General features: G+C 37.2%; 1 protein-coding gene across 4 annotated transcripts; it reads right to left on the bottom strand.

Annotated features, from left to right (window-relative positions):
• Positions 1 to 909: 909 nt before the first annotated feature.
• LOC141428011 (syntaxin-1A-like) lies at positions 910 to 20,701 on the bottom strand. Of its 4 annotated transcripts, none has more exons than XM_074087675.1 (8): positions 19,530 to 19,785; positions 13,084 to 13,185; positions 11,217 to 11,316; positions 8,094 to 8,168; positions 5,960 to 6,020; positions 3,752 to 3,992; positions 1,515 to 1,739; positions 910 to 1,126 (listed from the first exon to the last, which is right to left on the bottom strand). In XM_074087675.1, exons 1-8 carry the CDS (start codon positions 19,581 to 19,583, stop codon positions 1,001 to 1,003), a joined length of 984 nt encoding a protein of 327 aa, XP_073943776.1. In that variant the 5' UTR covers positions 19,584 to 19,785; the 3' UTR covers positions 910 to 1,000. The 4 variants fall into 4 exon arrangements, with proteins under 4 accessions (XP_073943776.1, XP_073943779.1, XP_073943777.1 ...); XM_074087676.1 differs by lacking the exon at positions 19,530 to 19,785 and adding an exon at positions 20,412 to 20,701 and having other exon boundaries at positions 912 to 1,126; XM_074087677.1 differs by having other exon boundaries at positions 912 to 1,126; positions 1,515 to 1,652.
• Between the last annotated feature and the right edge of the window lie 868 nt (positions 20,702 to 21,569).

The following is a 21,569-nucleotide window of genomic DNA, read 5'->3' as shown; positions in this document are numbered from 1 at the left end:
GAATGGATTGAATGAGTGAATGAAAGTATTATGTGTTTTACCTATTTGAATACACTTCACACAAATATGAAACTGTCATGCATGTGTCATTTTCCTATAAACGTCTGAGTGACATTACTTTCGTTCAATCCATTCGCGCGTGTCACTGTCAGCTCTTGTGAATCGACCTGTACCTACCTACTTATAATTATTTTTTTTCACATTAGAAATTTGGGTCAAACTGGCATAGGTATTTAAGTTTTAATTTTTTAAGTAAATAGGTAAAGCGAAAACATCTACGAAAATGTTGTAAACTGCTACATTTAGAACACAGTACCTATTATAAACAGTTGTTCATACATACCTACGTGTTAAATATTTATTTACATAAATATTCTCACATTACCATTAGAGTATTGAAAAGCGAGCACGAACTCTACCTTTAAATTTCTAATCTGAAAAATCATACGAAGTTTGATGTCAGAATGGGGTTACCGCCAATATTGCATTGTATTGTAAAATTAAAAAGTGATAAGTGAATGTGCATAAATGCGAACGACATAAATATACTTAACTATACACGCTCAATGTTCTATGATTTAACCCAATCACAACATGAAACAAAAGTGCATTTTCCTAATGAAATTAACAACTTGATAAAACAAAGACAAACACATCAGCTACAAATACTTAAGTATTGGAATATTGTACTTACATGTAGGATATTGTACAATGTAATAAAAGATGAAATTTAAATCATGATACAAAATTAGTGTTTCAAGACTTTCAAGCTCAGTTCATGCTGTACAATATAATACCTAGGTACTAATTTATTAAATTTTGTTCAATGAAACTTGGGTTTCCGTACCTACATTGACTTTGTGATTTAACTTCGACTAACGTCCTAAATTTTATCGGAATAATTTTAACAAATTAATGTGTTAATGTACTGTAGATATTAAGTATATGAACTCTAATTTACTATCATGATTTAAATTTCACTATGTAGGTATTGTATCGTTCAAATAGAATTTACCCGCCGATTGCTGTACACGATATTTACGGCATCCTCTACATCATCAAGACCGTCCTCGATGTTTTCCACAGAATTATTGACATGAAACTCAATTCGATTGACCATCTCTCCCTGTAACCAAAATAACTATTGTTATTATAATCGCCACTTAATTTTACTTGGCTGGGGACGCTGCCGCGTGTCTAGATGCGAAAATTAGAACATTATTTTACAAGCTTTCATATTTAACGTGCAATGTGTGTATGTTATGTGTGCTAATTTTGACCCACTTCCTGTAGTCAGATTGACTCAAAATTTGGCATACTTATGAAGTCCGGAGACAATACATTAATCTAGCAGTGAAATTCTGGTGGTCCGGCGAGGATCGTCTCTGCAGGACGGAAATCTTCAAGTGTTAATGGCATCGTACTTATTGATATAATGTAAATTAAACAAACAAATTAACATTGCGAGTAAGTAAAAACTTGTAATTATTTTTTGTTATTTGTTAGCGTTTGACCTGGGTCTCGGTGAGCATCGCCATGTCTATGAACATGTCGTGCAGCTCGCGGATGGATGTCTCCAGCTGCATAACGTGGGCGTACCGCGCCTCGAGGTCGGCCAACGTCTCCCTCGCTTGCTGCGTCTCCATTATGATCTGAAATCTCCTTTTTCTCCAATATGCTCGGAAAAGTACGCCTAACTGTCGCAAAAATTGTAGGTATGCAAAGTTCTTCCTTATAACCTGCCGCAAATAAAAAATAAAAAAACAATCTGAGAGCGGCCGGGAGCTTTGTATGAAATATTCCATTAGTGTACAATTTTTACTTTTTTTAAATGGATGTTTTGACCACGATAAGTCAATCCAAACAGCCCATAAATATTCGTGAAGATCAAATTCCTAGTAGGTACAGACTTTTTTTCAAAGATCTAGTCTAAGATTTAATTTAGGAAGGAACAGCGTATTTAAAAACGTCTCAAACAATTTTACTGTTTTTTTTTAATTTTTAGTCAAACACTACTAGAAACATTATTAAAAAAAATGGTAACAAAAACAAATTGCCGAATTAACTAAATACCATACGTGTTCAGTACCACTTTAAACTGTAATTTAGCCATATAAGGTTTCATTGCATTACCTACAATTACACTACAATTTTATTTTAAAATAAATTATTATTTCTAATGAAATGGCGTTATAAGTCGTGTCGTGTACCTACTTTAAAAAAAAGTTTGTATCGCGGGAAAGTAAGAAAAACTTAAAAAGTGCCGAAGAATTTATGTACCTTATGTATGTATGTAAACTCTTTATTGTACAAAAAAAATAATTTAATATTTTAACAGTGATGCTTTATTTTTTCGCATTATTGGAGAAAAGCACTATATATGCCTCAGCGGAAATGGTAATTCGTGGATTCATATTTGTTGACGGACACAATCACAGAAATAGTAAAAAGAGGATCTTCTTTATTATCACTTCTGTGGATTCAATAGCTACGCTTCGTCCGTCATTTTCCCGGCCTCGGCGAAAATGTAGTAGGTGTATGTAGTGTTGCGGATTTTAGTCATAAATATAATATACAGGGTGGCTCATTTAGATCGGTCAGTATGAGAAAGTCTGAAAGTATAGACATACGAAGATCTGTTCTTAGGAACCATGTCATCGATTTTAGTAACAAGAAAAACTACATTCAAACATTAAAAAAAACTTGTTCTCAGGACGGGTTAGTAGGTACGGGAATCGAACCAGGTCGTTTTGAAAAAATAAACTTACATTATTTCTATTTGGATATCGATAGTGTAGGTCATAAGCAATAAATGCTACTATGAAACACGATATCTAGAATGAATAAAATGCATTGTTTTCATGTCATTTAATAATGTAAGTTTTATTTTTCAAAACGTCCGAGTTCGATGAGCCACCCTGAATATGTGTCATGATTTTAAAGAAAGAAATATTTTAATCGGACTTCGCACATTACGTAAAAACTATAATTGAAATACATTAAAAATAAAAAAGTAAAATAAAAAGAAAAAACAACTTGGCTTTGTCGTGGTCGCCAGCACTCGAGGACTTTTCTCCCCACCCAACGGTTATCTGTTATTCTAGCGATGTGGCTCGCCTATTGCCACTTCAATTTGCATATTCTTCGAGCTATGACGGTGACATGACTTTAGTTCTTCGGCAAATTCCGGAATCTATCGCGCAATCAAACTCCGAGCAAAGCTCTCTCTATAGCTCGTTGCTTGATTCTGAGCTCACCAAGAGGCCATAACATTATGGGAGGGGAGGAGGGGATGCCATAATCCCCACGCTTGACAGGCGTCTTGGGTTAGGGATGTAGTGAATAATGCTAGTGACTATTTATTTCCATTTGGTCGGATAAGTCCGTACCTATATTTATCTTGCTTGCTTTCTTAACTAGCTTACTGAAGTTTACTGAAACTGATTATAGATATTTATTGAATTTGTTGTGAAGTTTTCCAGGATACTGTTGAATTATTTATGATCGACAAAAGCTACCGTACATTAGATAAGGCCATGCTCGATACGACAAAGATTTGACGTCACCTCGAATTGAACTGTTATTTTATGTGTTTTATGTAAGTGCAATAAAGAGATACAATACAATATAATTACAGTTTCCGGTAAAAACTATTTGAACTGGATGAAATATTCTGGAAACCTTTTATAAATAATATTAAATTGTAAGTATAAATGTGTAGTGGTTAGGTAGGTATAAAGCGTATGCTCACTCCGTTAGTAAAGAGGGAAGGATTATTTTGCTCCAGAAGGGTCTTCAGCTCCTGCTCGGAGACATTTTGATGGGTGATTGCGAGTTGCCGGAGTTTCCAGTTTTCGCACCGGTCCCGGTAGTCGGCCTGCGCGCTGTTGTATTCAGTCATCACCTCGACGAACTTGTGCCAGAGGGCAGCGTGTTGTGTTATTCTCATCCTGAGATTGGCCGACTTATTTTTGGGTCGGTTTAGGTTAGAACTGGCACAAAATAATTAAACAATCAAGCATTAATTTTTGGTACTTACATAATTCTCATTTGTAGAATACAATGTACCTACAGCCGATCAAACTGATCCATGTAACAGGTGGAATCTTTTAAGAATCAATTTCATTGTGGTTTCCTATCAGGATTTCCTTGACAACAAAATATGGGATGTCAACATGACATACGAGTAGTGCACAAAGGTTCCATCCTGGTACATGATTCAGTTTGCTCGACTGTACAATGTGATTGAAACTATTTATAATAAAATAGAGATAACACGATTTAAACTCCAGACGTAAAACGTCCGAGTGCTCGACAAGCTAATGCCCAATAGATGACACCCTTCTGTCAACTCTATTGCTAATGACAAAATTAAAAGTGTCAACTATTGGGACAGTGACGAACACTCGTACGTTTACTTTATGTACCGATTTCACAGTCAAAACGGCAGGCATGACAGTTAAATACTTAATACAATAGGTGCCTAGTTACAATGACTCTTTATTGAACACCACACAATAAGCAATTCAGAAAAATAATATCAAAAATGTCCAGTTCCTAGACTCAGTAGTTTGGGCTGTGCGTTGAAATCCCAGTCAGTCAGACATTCGACGAATCATCATCGATAGTATCGATGGAGCTATATTTCCAAAAAAATAAGCGAATTACGTCAGCTTCTTTAAATAGATAAGTAATGTGCGTATAGGATATTTCTTTTGTCCAATCACATAGTATTATATTATGTGTTCTATTTAGGTTTTGAAATTATATTAAGTAGGTACTTACTTAAGTGACACAAACCAATCCTTACGGCGATAAGTCAAAGGTTCCTGTAAGTAGGTAGGTACCTAACTGGTTTTAAAATAAAATGTATCTATGGTCTGTCCCAGAATTCGAGATACTAAAATGACAGTCTGAAATGTCAAACGTCAAAAAAATTTGGCCAGCATAAAAGGAACAGTGCTGCTCCGTGATTTCGTTTCTTAAATAACCGATAAAATGTTTATTTTACGATAGCAAAAATAACATTAATGCATTCAATATTCTACTTTCCATTTTACTTTATCATACGATAAAGTGATGAAATCTAAGCACAGGTAAAAATACAGTGTTCATCACTTAGTGCCAACGTAAAAAATAATACAGAGGGGCTACTACAAAAGTAGAAAAACGAAGTTCGTATGGCACCGTCCCTTTCACTCGCGTATTGAATGAGATAAGCGTCAGCGGGACGGCAACATATGAAGTTCGAGTTTTGCATTTCGTAGTTAGGGCCAGCAGGGCTACTACGAAATTCGAAAATCGAAGTTCGTGTCGTTCCGTCCTTCTGACACTACTATTTAATTTAATACGTAAGTGAGAGGGACGTTACGGTACGAACTTTGATTTTAGAATTCCGGAGTAGGCCCTCATATATCACACAACGTCATTGTTCATGTTTTTCGTATTCAAGTGGTATTCAACCGATTTTCGTTACTTTACTCGTATTGTCATCGGATGTGATCAGTGCGTTTCTCGTGTTTTTATTTAGATATTCATATCATAGAATAATAAATCAAATATTCATTATTTTCATATTATTTAGTTAATGTAAAACTTACTTAGAATGAAATTGAAACTTAAACATCAACATCTATAAAAAGTCGAAATATCTCGAAAACGGTCGCATTTTTATTAGACCTATTTTACCTTTTCTAGAATGTCCTAAGTGCCCTACATTTTAGTACATCACGGATCCGTTCATATCTTAATATTTTACGACATACATACATAGGTACCTACAAAATCTTTCGGTACCTAATAACCGGTTGCGGCACATCACTATTTATGAGACGCAAAAAACAGGTAACACATGAAACGTCATTTTAGTATCTCGAATTCTGGGACAGACCATACAAATGATAATAAGTACTTAGTAGATGTTCAAAAAGAAAACTAACACTGCCAATTTTGTACATACCTGTCTGCCCCAATTTTATTTGACTGCCTCTCCACTTCGATTTCAATGCTCTGCTCCATGTCTGTAAAATTTAATGTACTTATCCTATAAGGATCGTGTCTGTCTTGTATATACTAAAACTAAGATTTTGCTGATCCATTTTTTGTTGATCCAGTTTTGGATGACTTTTATTACGTCACAACGATGACTCTATTTTTATTGATTGAGTGCATAATTATATTTTTGTTGATTTTAGTGTTCGGAAATTAGAGGTTATGTATGATTGATGATTGTGGACGTAGTATGTAAGGAATATGCTAATTAAAAACAATGTTAACTAACCTTGTACAATTATGAGTTTACATACATAAAAAAATAAACTAACCTAAGATAGCTTAACTAACTGTAACAATGAAAATTATAAAAAGAATACCCCGTCTAAAAGATCTGCCTGTGGCAGGGTTCCCATGACGCTGGCCGCATTACCCCTTTGGATCGCAAGTGAGATCCGCTGGGATAAGTACGCGCCAGCTCTTGGGTCCCCAGAAGCGTCGACAAACCGGACGACAGGGCCTTTATAAAAAACTTCATGTCGGCTGACCAGGGCCCTAATTATTTCCCAATTTTCGTAATAATTCTTATTTTATCTGTCCTTATTTCACAGCTTATCATTTCTTGAAATTATATAAGGAGAAAAAACTGAACTTTCACCCAGTTAAGTATGTAACAACAAATCGTGAAAGGTAGGTAGGTACCAAAACACTAATTGAGAAAGGAAGTACGTAAAAAAGCCGCTACAAATGCTAAAGATACATAATAACGAGTTGTCTACGAAAACTTGACAAGGTTACTACAGCAATGAGAGGTCGATTCAAACCAATATACAATGAGACCCAAGAAATAGAGTTCGTAGGTACAAATGAATGAGCGATTTTGGCCTACTACAAGTACCTAAAGTAGCTAAATAATTTTGCAATCAAGTGATTTTCAGACTTTGAAGCCAACAACAGCAAATAATTTTAGGCAGAGCCACTTACCATTGTTCGTAATTTGGCCGTGTAATGCTACTCCGGATTATGACAATATTTACTACAAGTATGTATAACGCGGTTAAATTACGAACAGTGGCGAGTGGCTTAAGCCGCATTCACATTTATCTGTGGCGTTGTGTCGTGTCGTGACGATCAGAACGGTATCGGTTTCCATTTTATATGGTTGCGTTCACATTTATCTGATGCAGTGTGGTGTGTTGTAACGGCTTGTGTTGTGTCGCATTAAAGCTACAAAGAGTGAGACAGACAGAGAGCATCACAATACAACACGACAGATAAATGTGGATGCGGCTTAAGGGAAGTATATCCATAAGCATATGTTTGCATAATATATGCAGGCTTTGACTTTAAATTAGTGTTAAATTTCTTTAAAAAAATCCTTCTTGAGCTAGTAAGGTGAAAATATGCCTATTTATTTCTTTCTTTCAAAAAAAGAGATGGCTAGGGAATATTTTTTGATAATTTCTTTAAAAACAAGTTTAAAGCTTAAAAAAATATTAAGTATTACAATAAGTAGTCAAAAATATTTGACTATTGTCAAGAGGGCGCTATTGTCCTTATTTATATGGCAATAGTTCAATAGTTCAGTACAATGACATCTTGACTTGTCTACAACGTCTACCTGTTAGCTCTGATGTTAATTTGGAAAAGTTTTGTACTGAAATAGTTTCATTCCCCAAGCGTTTTTTTTTCAGTAGTTTATTATAAACATATTTTACAATGATCCTTTGTTGACTCCTACTTAATCGTTTTGGGCATTTTTTGTTATTGTTCAAATAAACCGCCACAGTGACACTGACAATCATTAAAAAATTATTGCCAGTGAAAGAAATTAGTTCCAATGAAATTCCGCTACATGGCGAATAGTCATATATTTATGGTCAGGCTTTAAATCTGTCAGATTTATAAGAGTTAAAGTTAGAGTTAGAGTTTTAGGATTCATCGGGTGCAGTGAGCCCGGGAGGAGGGGAGTTGCTATAATTTGAAACTTCAAGTTTAGAGGCAATTTCTCGAAGATTATAAAATCCGACCAGCCGTTTTAACGATCAAAATCAAACTCGCACCGCGTATACTTTAATTCACGTTTTAATATATAAACTTACGTTTTAACATTTCTATCGTTTCGTTGAAAGTTTCCTTCATGTCAGCCTGGAAATCTTCTAATTCGTTGTTCATTTCTGAAAGTGAAATGTTAAAGCAAGTCAATTTAGTATTTATCTATTGCGCGTGCTTTCCCTATTCGTAGTTTTATTTAGCGATCTGTTAGTAAAACCAAGTAAAACGAAGACAACAGAACCATACTTATCATTCCGTCCTATACGTCTGTCTGTGCATTGTAATGTACGAACAGGCATATTTCACATTCGAATTTCTAACCAGATAAAAAAATTGTTGCAAACTTTGTGCCGTAAACTCAGGTTTCTATAGTTCCAAGCGTTCATCAATAGTCCAAACGGACTTTTTAACGTGTTGAACAATTACAGAACTGCTAACGTTTAGGAGGTTCATCGTTTTCTATTGGATTAGGCTGCGGTGAACCTGACGTTAGCAGTTCCGTAATTGTTCGAAATGTTAAAAAGTCCGTTTGGACTATTGATGAACCCGCGTTCATTGAACGCTAGGACTATAGAAACCTGAGTTTACGGTGTTTATTTTAAAGGACCATGCGTCAAAATGGACCAAAAACCATAAGAGCTGAGAGTTAAGTATGTCATTAAAATAGTCTGTTTCTCTACTTTATTTCATTTTATGGACACTAAGTTCAATCCCATTGCAAAACTGAGATAAGTAGTTATTCATATTTTACTTAGTCAGACTATATATTGTATATGCTACGAGAAACCGTGTTTTACCTAGACAGTTCAACTTATATTAGATAATTGCTTTCAAATTACGGACGGTAGTTAAGACAGATTGACTCGGGTAGGTACAAAGATGTGTAAAATAAAAATATGTTAGTAGCTGATAAAACATTTTTCATTTAAAAAAGGTTCTCCAAAATTTCAAACAAACTATTTATTACTAGCTTTTACCCGCAGCTTCGCTCGCGTGAACCAAAAACAGGTTAAAAGAAGCAAGCAATTAAGCAAGCATACGCAAGCAAGCATTCAAGTAAGCATGCAAGGAAGCATGCAAGCAAGCACGCAAGCAAGCATGCACGCAAGCATGCAAGCAAACATCTAAGCAAGCTAACTTGCAAGTGAGCATGCTTCGCTCGCGTGAACTATAAACATATCAAAGAAGCAAGCAATCAAGGAAGCATGCAAGTGCGCATGTAAGCAAGCAAGCATGCAAGTGAGCATGTAGGCAAGCATGCAAGCACGCAAGCAAGCATCTAAGCAAGCTGGCAAGCAAGCATGCATTCAAGCATGCAAGCAACCATATAGGCAAACATGCATGCAAGCCAGAATGCAAGCAAGCATGCAATCAAGGATCTAAGCAAGCTTGCAAGCAAGCATGCATTCAAGCATGCAAGCAAGCATGCATTCAAGCATGCAAGCAACCATATAGGCAAACATGCATGCAAGCATGCCAACCAGAATGCAAGCAAACATGCAAACAACAAATCAAGCATGCATAGTCTCAAAATGTGCAAAAAATAGTGCAAGCATGCATTCAAGCATGCAAGCAAGCATATAGGCATACATGCAAGCAAGCATGCACGCAAGCATGCAAGCAAGCATGCAAGCAAGCATTCAAGCAAGCATGCAAGCAAGCATTCAAGCAAGCATGCAAGCAAGCATGCAAGAAAGCATGCAAGCAAGCAAGCATGCAAGCAACTATGCAAGCAAGCATGCAAGCAAGCATGCAAGCAAGCATGCAAGCAAGCATGCAAGCAAGCATGCAAGCAAGCATGCAAGCAAGCATGCAAGCAAGCATGCAAGCAAGCATGCAAGCAAGCATGCAAGCAAGCATTAGATGCAACGGTTTAATTGATTTCTGGGATTTTACAAAATTCCCGTGGAAATTCCTGAAAATTATCGTGGTTTTCATTGACGTTGCATTAAAAACAACCATCCCAAATTTCATTACTCTAAGCTCAGCGGTTGTTATTTCGAGATTTTATCTCTATCCCGTGGCAATATCGGGATAAAAAGTAGCCTATGTTTTATTCCAGAAATCCAACTATCTACATACCAATTTTCATCCAAATCCGTCCAGCCGTTTCAGCGTGAAGGAGTAACAAATATACTCACTCACTCACTCACAAGCTTTCGTATTTATAATATTAGTAGGAAAAGTAGGAATAGTAGGATAAGGTGTTCTGCGGGTATTCTCCAAGTAAAACACAGTTTTTAGGGTTCCGGAGCCAAAATGGCAAAAACGGAACCCTTATAGTTTCGCCATGTCTGTCTGTCTGTCTGTCTGTCCGTCCGTCCGCGGCTAAGCTCAGGGACCATCAATGCTAGAAAACTGTTATTTTGCACGGATATATATGTAAACTATGCTGACAAAATGGTACAATAAAAAATTCAAAAAAAAATGTTTTTAGGGTACCTCCCATAGACGTAACGTGAGGGTGCTTTTTTTTCTCATCCAACCCCATAGTGTGGGTTATCGTTAGATAGGTCTTTTAAAACAATTAGGAGTTTGCTTTTTCGATTCAGTGATTTGTTTGCGAAATATTCAACTTTAAAGTGCAAATTTTCATGAAAATCGAGCGTCCCCCTACCCCTCTAAAATCTAAACCGGTGGGAGGAAAAATTTGAATAATACGAATGTTTGTTCTCGGGTCTTGGATGTTCAATATGTATTTAAGTATGTATTTATCTATATAAGTATGTTTATCCGTTGCCCAGTAGTACAAGCTTTTCTTAGTTTGGGCACGTTTGGGATTAGGTCAATTGGTCTGAAGTCTCCGATGATAATATATTATTTTTATTATAAAAAAAAATCTACATACCTATTGCTACTTTGTTACTCTGTCCTGTTTACAAAATGGATTAAAATGGTTTTTTTTCAACTTCAAAACACAGTTTTTTGAAAATATGATTGGCAACCCTACTGTTTGTAATCTGGAATACCATTTATACTTACGTCACATATACACACACACATTTCACAGGCATTTTCCTTTTAATTCGGACTGTATTACGATTTTCATTAATACACCTGATGCCATATAAATTATAAACCCTACGAGCAAACGGATCAAGTTACTATTTTTACAAAGCACAGTGATGGATGACTTAACGACGGACGGAAGTTTAAAACTTCGTACTTACCTTCATTTATATTCCATGCTGTTAGGATGGCGCTGTGCTTCAATTTAACCTCCTCAACGTTTGCCTGCAACTTTTCGATCCTCTCTCGTATCTCCTCCACCTGTAATCAATCAACGAAATAAGTTAAAAAGTCTTTTCCCTTTGCAAAACAAATGTTTATCTCCTCAATTGCGGTGAATTCCTCTCGGGGATGCTGTCCAATGTCTGACATCTGTGGGAGTTTAAATGCAGAAATTTGCTTGTCAGTAAACCCCCGGTACCGGTAGTGGTTCGCCACAGACCAAGGTTTTTAGGTGCCCACTACGCTAAAACTGCATTTGTAGGGGACAATTGCCTTTATTTTATTACAAACAGTTTTTTAGGGTTCCGGAGCCAAAATGGCAAAAACGGAACCCTTATAGTTTCGCCATGTCTGTCTGTCTGTCCGTCAGTCCGCAGCTTTGCTCAGGGACTATCAATGCTAGAAAGCTGTAATTTTGTACGAATATGTATGTAAACCGTGTAAAAAAAAAGCCGTGGTGGCCTATTGGTTTGACCTATCGCCTCTCAAGCAGAGGGTTGTGGGTTCAAACCCCGGCTCGCACCTCTGAGTTTTTCGAAATTCATGTGCGGAATTACATTTGAATTTACCACGAGCTTTGCGGTGAAGGAAAACATCGTGAGGAAACCTGCACAAATCTGCGAAGCAATTCAATGGTGTGTGTGAAGTTCCCAATCTGCACTGGGCCCGCGTGGGAACTATGGCCCAAGCCCTCTTGTACTGAGAGGAGGCCTGTGCCCAGCAGTGGGACGTATATAGGCTGGGATGATGATGTATGTAAACTATGCCGACAAAATGGTACAATAAAAATTTCAAAAATATTTTTTTTTAGTTTACCTCCCATAGACGTAAAGTGGGGGTGATTTTTTTTTTCTCAACCAAACTTGTAGTGTGGGGTATCGTTGGATAGGTCTTTTAAAACCATTAGGGGTTTGCTAAGACGATTTTTCGATTCAGTAATTTGTTTGCGAAATATTCAACTTTAAAGTGCAAATTTTCATTAAAATCAGCGTCCCTTCCCCCTCTATAATCTCAACCGGTGGGTGGAAAATTATGAAAAACTTCAGAATGGTAGTAAGTTTATCAAACTTTTAAGGAAAACTAAAAAAGTTTGATATAGCTACTTATAACCATTCTGAATTTTTTTTAATTTTTCCACGGGCCGGTTTAGATTTTAGAGGGGGGAGACGCTCGATTTTCATGAAAATTTGCACTTTAAAGTTGAATATTTCGCAAAAAAATCACTTAATCGAAAAATCGTCTTAGCAAACCCCTAATGGTTTTAAAAGACCTATCCAACGATACACACACCACACTATAGGGTTGGATGAGAAAAAAAAATCACCCCCTCTTTACGTCTATGGGAGGTACACTAAAAAAAAATTTTTAAGATTTTTTATTATACTATTTTGTCGGCATAGTTTACATATATATCCGTGCAAAATAACAGCTTTCTAGCATTGATAGTCCCTGGGCAAAGCCGCGGACGGACGAACAGACAGACAGACAGACATGGGGAAACTATAAGGGTTCCGTTTTTGCCATTTTGGCCCCGGAACCCTAAAAAGGGATGGTTCGGCTCGGATCGCTTCGGCCGACGCTTGGACGTCTTTTTCGACTTTATTGCGTAGACATAAAGCTTTTTTCTATTGGCTTTTGTCGATAGCATGAATGATTGCGAATCAGAGGCCGTATTGCCTAACGTTTTGGTGCTCGCGAGCGCAATCAACTAAGAGATTTCGCATAAAAAACTGTAATTTTATTGCGATCGTGAGCTTCAGAAACATTAGGCAATATATGGCATTGATGATCAATATTTCTTTTTACCTCAGCAAAAAATTGCCTCCTGATCAACTCCTTTTCAGTCCCCACTTCAGCTAGCAAGTCTGGATCTTCAGTCACGTACTTGTTACCGTTGCTTGACGCTAGCTAGAACATTAAAATATTCACACAGCAGATTAAAATAATGCAAGGTGAAATTTTCAACGTGGTACAAAATGTATGATGTTCATGCTTTGTTGAAATTAAATCACAAACTTAATGTACTTATGGCGCAAGTTAAACAAGGCTAATTAAAGCAATTGAGTTAATGTATTATAGTCATGACAGCCAATGGAATGCCTCACACGCCACTCATCTAGATACATGACCAACATATGAATTTGAAATTAATCCTTCTGCAATGTAATTAAAAATCAAGTTTATTTGTCGATGATTTTTTTGTGGCGTACAGAGCACGTCACTTCGTTTTGTTTTGTGACGGTGAAGAGGTTAATTGAGCTAGGAACACTAATTACACTATTAGGTACGTCTAACATTTCACCTTGCCACTTTGATCGAAAGGAGTGAAAGAATTTGAGCTGTCTTGGACATAGGCCTTCACCTGAGTAGGTACGAGTATCATCACCAATCAAGCCCACTACCCATACTTCCAACTGTTGGGCACAGGCCTCCTTCCAGAATTAAATGCCGGTTTCCTCGCGATGTTTTCCTTCACCGTAAAGCTCAATGGTAAAGGACCATGGGTCAAAATGGACCAAAAACCAACAGAGCTGAGAGTTAGGTCGTTAAAAAGGTCTGCTTATATACTTTATTTTGTTCTATGGGCACAAAGTTGAATTCCATTGCATAACTGAGATATACATATTTTAGTCAGAGTCTAGATTAATCTATGAGAAACTATGTCTTTTCTTGGAGAACAATCTTAAGGCCAGAGGCGTCTTTTCTTTACCTATAGTGCAGGGTGTGCGTTGCACACGCGCGCAGCGGTGTTAGGGGCGCCGGCCGCGGCACTTTGTCCCTATTCCATTTTGACCCCGCGCTTCCTAGATGGCGTTAAAGTAATATTTGCACACGGGCGCTACATGGGCTAAAGACGCCGCTGCTTAAGGCTACAAACATATTTCTATTTTACTTACACAACTTGTACACGAGTAAATCTGTCTTAATTACCCTCCATGATTTTTAAAGCCATTATAAGGAGAACTTTCCAGGTAAAACACAGTTTCTCATAGATATTGTCTCTGAATAAAACTTGAATATCTCAGCTTTGCAATGGTATTGAACTTGGTGCCCATAGAATGAAATGAAGTACACGTAAAGACCTATTTAATGACGTAACTCTCAGCTCTGTTGGTTTTTGGTACACTTCCCATACAAAGTTGCACATGGTCCTTTAAAAAAAAAAATACTTCAAAAAATACAACATATTTAGTTTCATGTTAACCTTGGCGGTCCCCCGACACCGACGACGCTAAAAAAAATAAAAAAAATAAAAAAATATTACTAGATACTTTATACTAAATTAACTTAGGCTAATTTTGCGGGAAATCAGTATAGTCCCCGCGGGATAGAGATAAACGAATTCTTCGCAGATGAAGTCGCGGGCAACAGCTAGGTAGCGCATAATTATTTTTTACTTTTTAATTGTCTTTTCAAGCAGCGTTTTTTTTCGGGCGTTTTTATTTTTATTTTTGCTGGCGTTTTTTTTAAGTCGGGGGTTTTTTATTCATGTTGAGCTGTAGGTTACTGGAATGCAACCAGTTAGTAATTATATTTAACGTTGAATTTAGCTTACTTTGTATTTCGACACCATTAGAACAGGAAAACAATATCGATATGTCATCCGCGAAAAGCATACAATGCTCGTCCAAAATATTAGGGAGATCGTTTATGTAGATTAGAAATAGAACACATCCCCAGACGCTTCCTTGGGCTCTATTCGCCCTTCACGGCGACTCTGTCAGATCTAACTTGTCTTATTATGCCGGTATTCAAAGTCTGTATGCTCTATTTTCACACATTCACATTGGAAACGATCACTTAGATCCTGTTCTATATAATTTGTCGAATAATATTTCGTAGCAGACTCTATCATAAGCCTTGCTCATATCAAGCAAGAGCCCCACGGCATATTTTTTGTTATTAATAATGTTTAAGATTTCTTGGACGTATTTATAGACAGCTACGGTTGTCGAGTGATTATTCCTGAAGCCGTTCTGGCTTTCATGAAAGACTTTGTATTTTTCATAGAAACCATAAAGGCGTCTTACCATTGCAGTTTCAAATACTTTTGCTGATGATGGCAAAAGAGCAATAGGGCGATGGTTGTTTATGTCTGAGGTATACCCCTTTTTGTGTATGGGTTTTATTAATGAAATTTTTAACGCGTCCGGAAAAATACCTAAATAATAAATAAATAATAAATAAAAAAATAAATATCACGGGACAATTCACACCAATTGACAGTCCCAAAGTAAGCTTAGCAAAGCTTGTGTTATGGGTACTAAGCAACGGATAAATATAATTATATAGATAGATACATACTTAAATACATATTGAACATTCAAGACCCAAGAACAAACATTCGTATTTTTCATACAAATATCTGCCCCGACACGGGAATCGAACCCGGAACCTCAAGCTTCGTAGTCAGGTTCTCTAACCACTAGGCCATCTGGTTGTCAATACCAGACAATAATACAAGACCTTGCGAGAAGGATTGATTTATGAGTGGGGTATAGGGAGCGCTTAAGAGCTCTGTGCCCTTAGTGTAAGTTTTCGGTTACAAAATACGTCTCGATCGCCTTCGCGTTAAAATCTCAATTTGTATGGTAACACGAACAGCGCCTCTAGCGGAACGTTTGCGATGTTCGTGTTTCCATACAAATTGAGATTATAAGCGAACGCGATCGAGACGTATTTTGTAACCGAAAACTTACACTAGGGGTACTGCACAAGATCTCAATAAAGTTGGAGGGATCTCATCTAGGCCAAAAGATTATTATTTTTAAGATTTTTTTAAGATATTATTTACTTCTTTGGATTCTTTGAGTTAAGGAAAAATGAGTTATGTAGTGAGTTCACCAAAGGTAATCTGTTCACAGGAGCAGAGTTGGTTTTTCCAATGGTAGAGAAGAATGTATTAAAAGTGTTCGCTATTTTTCCCGGCTCGCTTATTAAATGTGGATCTAATGTTTTGATTTTTAAGTTTTTTTTATTTTTATCGATTTTTAGGGTTCCGGAGCCAAAATGGCAAAAACGGAACCCTTATAGTTTCGCCATGTCTGTCTGTCTGTCTGTCCGTCCGCGGCTTTGCTCAGGGACTATCAATGCTAGAAAGCTGTAAATTTGCACGGATATATAGGTAAACTATGCCGACAAAATAGTATAATTAAAAATTCAAAAATATTTTTTTCAGGGTACCTCCCATAGACGTAAAGTGGGGGTGATTTTTTTTCTCATCCTACCCTATAGTGTGGGGTATCGTTGGATAGGTATGTCAAAACCATTAGGGGTTTGCTAAGACAATTTTTCGATTCAGTGATGTTTTTGCGAAATATTCAACTTTAAAGTGCAAATTTTCATTAAAATCGAGCGTCCCCTCCCCCTCTAAAATCAAAAACGGTGGATGAAAAAAATTTAAAAAATTCAGGATTGTAGTAAGTATAGGTATCAAACTTTCAAGGAAAACTATAACGGCTAAGTTTGCTTGAGAATTATTAGTAGTTTATGAGTAAATAGCAGCCTAAGGTATAAAATATACCTAAACTTGGAAGATTCCGTTTAAAATACGAAATCCTTAGAATAATATTACTTATTTTTTTCGTAATGGCTACGGAACCCTATTTTGGGCGTGTCCGACACGCTCTTGGCCGGTTTTTTTATTCATCTCTCTATTTATTATTTTTGGGGGTTTTAAATTTTTAATTTAAGATTTTTTATTTCATGTTTTTTAAACTTTGATATTTTTTTTTAATGTGTACTAGTGTGTTGGATATCCTGGCTGCAGCAACAGCTCATCCTGTTGCCAGCATTGCATTGTATGTGAATCAAATAGTGATCGAAACGAATCCAAACACGATATATCTGCTATGGTTTTATCAAGAGCTTACCTACTAGTGTTCTGGATATCCTGGCTGCAGCATCAGACCGAGTATTCCATAATCTTGCAAAGGTATATAGCATATATGGGTGTTTCAAATTTTAGGTAATAAATATGTTTGGAAGTAAAGTTAAATGTAAAGTTAAAATTAAATGAATGATTGGTCTCGCGCACTCGCTCGGCTAGATACCGCCGTTCGTACTTGTCAAATGCGGCAACAAATAGTACGCCGAATTCGGCGTACCCGAGCCCGAGGCGAGTCAGTCGCTTTGCAAACTGTGCGTAAGGTGCATGTACCGAATTTTTTGTTAAATTTTGGTGATAAACCGAAGAAAAATGCCAGTTTTCGCAGTGAAACTGTTTAAAAATAATACTACAAGAAATAACAAGGACACTGGGATCACATACCATCAGTAAATATCGTATAATTTCGAAATTACAAAATAAAATAACATGAACCCTAAACGCCATTCTGTGTTGCCGCGTACACAAGAATCAAATTCCCCGTGGTTGACATTTTAATAAATTGAATTTTATTGTTATCATCATTAAATGATGATAAATTTTAATAACTTATTTTAATTAAGTATCTAACGTAATTATTATATACATATACATAACCTAGTTCTATATTATTTAATGTTTATTTTTGTGATATATACATACACTGAAGGTGTATAAATTGTTACCCGACACTATTTAATTAAGGGGTGAATGTGTCTTAAAATGAAAAATGTTTTTCGTCTTCCCATTCAAAAAGCCCAATCAGCTGATTTACTTAGGTATTACGGGAAACGAAAAAAAAATTTTTTTTCGTATTTCTACCCATTTTCCTGAAATGTTAACTTTTTACCCGACTGCCCGAAGGAGGGTTATGTTTTTCAAGCGTATGTATGTAAGTATGTATGTATGCATGTATTGTATGTATGTATATTTTGTAAAAAAAATTTTTTTATTTTACTCTTAATTAACCTGTACATTATATTAGGTTTAACTATAGATGCAACGTACTATCTTAACTACATATTCAATGATGTCTCCGTGATCAGTGCGTTTAAAACGGGAGTGATCACCGTATGGTACGAGGCTCATTGAATATCCAGTTCAAGCTTGAAAGGTCTCGACTGATGAAATCTACGCTCCGCCCAGAACCTGCTCAGCTCCAAAACCCGAGAGCTTTCAGCTCGAACTTCAAAATCGTTTCGAATGCCTAGGTAGCGAGGTGGACGATTACAACGACGGGTTTGTGGAAGCTGTCCATATGGTCGGGTCTAAGTTCTTCAAGACCCGCCGTACTAGAACCAAAAGGCTTTCGGATTCCACCCTTAGGCTCATGGAAGTGAGGCATGAGATGATTCTGCAGTCTTCTGGTGACGCTTGTCGCTATCGGCAGCTCAACAGACAGATCTCAAAGTCTCTGAAGCGCGATGTACGCCGATTTAATACTACCAGTATTGAAGAGGCTATTGAGCGTAACAGGGGCTCTAAGGTGTTTACCAGGGATCTGTCTGTTGGTCAAAGCCAGTTGATGAAGCTCAAGACCGACGACGGCAGAATCGTTTCATCAAACCTGAGCTGTTGGAGGAAGTTGAGAGGTTTTATGGACAGCTATACACGACAACCCGAACACCTGTCGAAAATCTAGCTAAAGACCGAGGGCTAGATTAACCCGACACTATACCGAAGACATCCCGGACGTCAGCCTGTACGAGATTAGTATGGCCTTCAAGCAGCTTAAGAATGGCAAAGCCCGGGTCGGCTTCCGAAAAGGCTATAGTACCGTAGACCACATACATGCGCTGCGCCTACAAACCTACGCCTAACCTATAGACAAACGTATTAATACATTCACTCTTAATTACTTCTTAATTTCTAAGTATTTCCCAAGATACATTTTGTAACGAGTAACTTAATAGACCACAGCATAATTTATTCATCTAAGTAAATACCCGTTATGCATCTAAGATTCCTACCGCAGCGAACAAAAGAGCTGATGATCCTGAATCGGCTGAACCGATTTTGATAAAACATGTCTAAGAACCATCGCTAGAAAACCTACTATTTAGAATACCAGACTACAGTTAGGTGTGTAGATATACCTATCAAATGTTGTTATATCCATCATTATACACTCGTGAGAAAAGGGTATTTTTTGGTTAAAATTAACTTTGGCTTCTCAAAGTATAACCTTGCTTAATCTTAACTTAGCGCATTTTTGTGATCTTAAGTAAAACAATCATGTCCCCCTTCCACCCCCTTGTAATAAAAATTATGACGTAAGACGATTTCTGGATTCGACATGCTGCAGCCAGGATATCCAACACACTAGTACACTTTAAAAACGTAGTCACAATATAAATAACAGTGTAGCACCGGCTAGCTTGCTTACAAAGGTGTTTCGTGCGCGCAGGCATGTGACGAGAAGAAAACGCAGTACGCACATCAAATAATAGTTTTAATGATATGACACAGCATTACCACAAGAAATAAACATAATCTTATTAGATTCGTATCGGAATTATTAAATACGGACGAGTTTATAGAAAAGTCACATCTCGTAACGCGGCGTCGGTCGTACTGCGCGGGGACGGCGGGAACGTATCATTGGTGCGTCCACGCGCGGTACACCACGCTTAGCCGTGATTGGCTGCGGGGGCGCGTTGAAGGATTCGTCCAGTCCGGGCGGCCCGGCATTAGTAAAGTGTTGCCGCGCTATAACAGTGATTACTTGCTCGGTGGGATTCGATTTGTAGCATTCAAAGATGGCGGATGTAGACAATATCTAATTTTGCCATTTGTTTCTTTGGCTAGTTGAAGTATAACTTTGATAGTGTTTTTATGCGGCGATTAACCTAAACAGCGAACGCCGAACAGTGATCCCAAAATTCTATATTGCTCTCGTGTCTAACATTTTTTAATGCGCAAGTGGTCTCCACGTGATCCTGGAATTTTACTATCAAGTTGCAAAAACTACAATTACCGTACAAGTTACAACGTCCCTCTCAAAGAGAGTTTACCTTGACACTGGCGAAATTGTCCTATTAATTAGGACAGAAAAGCCATATTTTAAAAGAGAAGAAGAAGAAGAAGACGATTTCGGATCGGACGAGACCATGTCCGCTCCTATTTAAATCGTTTCGCCAAAACATGTATTTAAAACATCTCTCGTCTTATCGTCTTACTGCCCCATTTTTATCATTAGCATAAAATTCTATGTTGCAAGCCTAAAAAATGGACACAATTTTCCAAAATTAAACTATGAATAACTTACCCTTCGAAGCGCATTTATTCGGTCCATCACCATCCTCAGCGGAAAATCAGAAAATTACACAACAAATTAACGGTATGTACGCAACTGCTGTATACATGGGTATCAAGCTTGCACGAAATGAATTAACTTTATTTGAAACACGCTTTTATTTCGGGTCCCACAAATTATAAGTTATTAATAGTACGAAATGACACGAAACCAACACGCACGTGCACTCAACGTTGCGATTGTGTTCGTACTGCTCGCTCGTCGCTTGCGGACGAACGAACGAGACGAGTCGTGCGTGGACGAGTGAGTTGCCGTCACGAAACAGAATAAACTAGCGCTGCGAAAAGCTTCAACTTGTACTGAAACCGTCGCCGGAAATGCGCCCATGCGCATTGGACACACACTTTGAAATCTTGGCGCTTATTGGTCATTAGCTTCAATTCGAAAAAAGGTAATAACTTTTGAACCGGCAACATTAATTAGAACTTTAAATCAACGTTATACTTATATATATCGCTGAGAGTCCAGCAGCTACGTAGCGCCACATCACCCTGACTAGCGGAACTAATTTGACAAGAATGTCAAGATTGTCAAGTTAGTTTCGCTATTAACCAATAGGTGTAAAAAAATTTAAACGTATATATAGCATTGTAAAATGAGCTCTATGTGAATAGTGTGATATGAGTGTGTAATGTGAGTTTAGATTCAACACGACTGAAAATTATTGCTACATGTCTCTTCTTCAGGAATCGTAAGCACTAAAGTGATGGGCGCAGCACAGCTACGGTGATATCGATATAAGTACCTACTTTATAGGGCAAAGATGAAAATAGGTTTGACTATAAGTACATATTATGATTAGGTACCTATTGCATTACGTTATGAAAAGTTGACAACAATATTGACGAATAGGAAAACAAACAGTAATTGTGAGATATATAAACCTTATTTATATGACGCAAAGTTGTTTTACCCGACTGCGGAGAAGAAGGGTTAAGTATATGTTTGACCCGTATGTATGTATGTATGCATGTAAATATGTATTGTATGTATGTATGTCTATTCATATGTCCTCTCGTAATTACTCAACGACTGAACCGATTTTGATAAATGATACGTCATTAGATTCGTCCTACTGACGCGAGTGACACTGGGTAAATGAACTTTTTT

Source organism: Choristoneura fumiferana, chromosome 5 (assembly GCF_025370935.1).
Source record: "Choristoneura fumiferana chromosome 5, NRCan_CFum_1, whole genome shotgun sequence".
Classification (NCBI taxonomy): Eukaryota; Metazoa; Arthropoda; class Insecta; order Lepidoptera; family Tortricidae; genus Choristoneura; species Choristoneura fumiferana.
The sequence above is the reverse complement of the archived record's forward strand: the minus strand, read 5'-3'. Positions and strand labels throughout refer to the sequence as shown.

Bases quoted from the DNA above. Each gene is read 5' to 3' on its own strand.
- LOC141428011 (XM_074087675.1), bottom strand. From the start codon at position 19,583: ATGTGCGTACTGCGTTTTCTTCTCGTCACATGCCTGCGCGCACGAAAC. The intron at 13,186-19,529 runs GTAAGCAAGCTA...TTAATGTTCTAG, and splicing joins TGCGCGCACGAAACACCTTT to CTAGCGTCAAGCAACGGTAA. The intron at 6,021-8,093 runs GTAAGTTTATAT...TAAATTTTACAG, and splicing joins AACGATAGAAATGTTAAAAC to ACATGGAGCAGAGCATTGAA.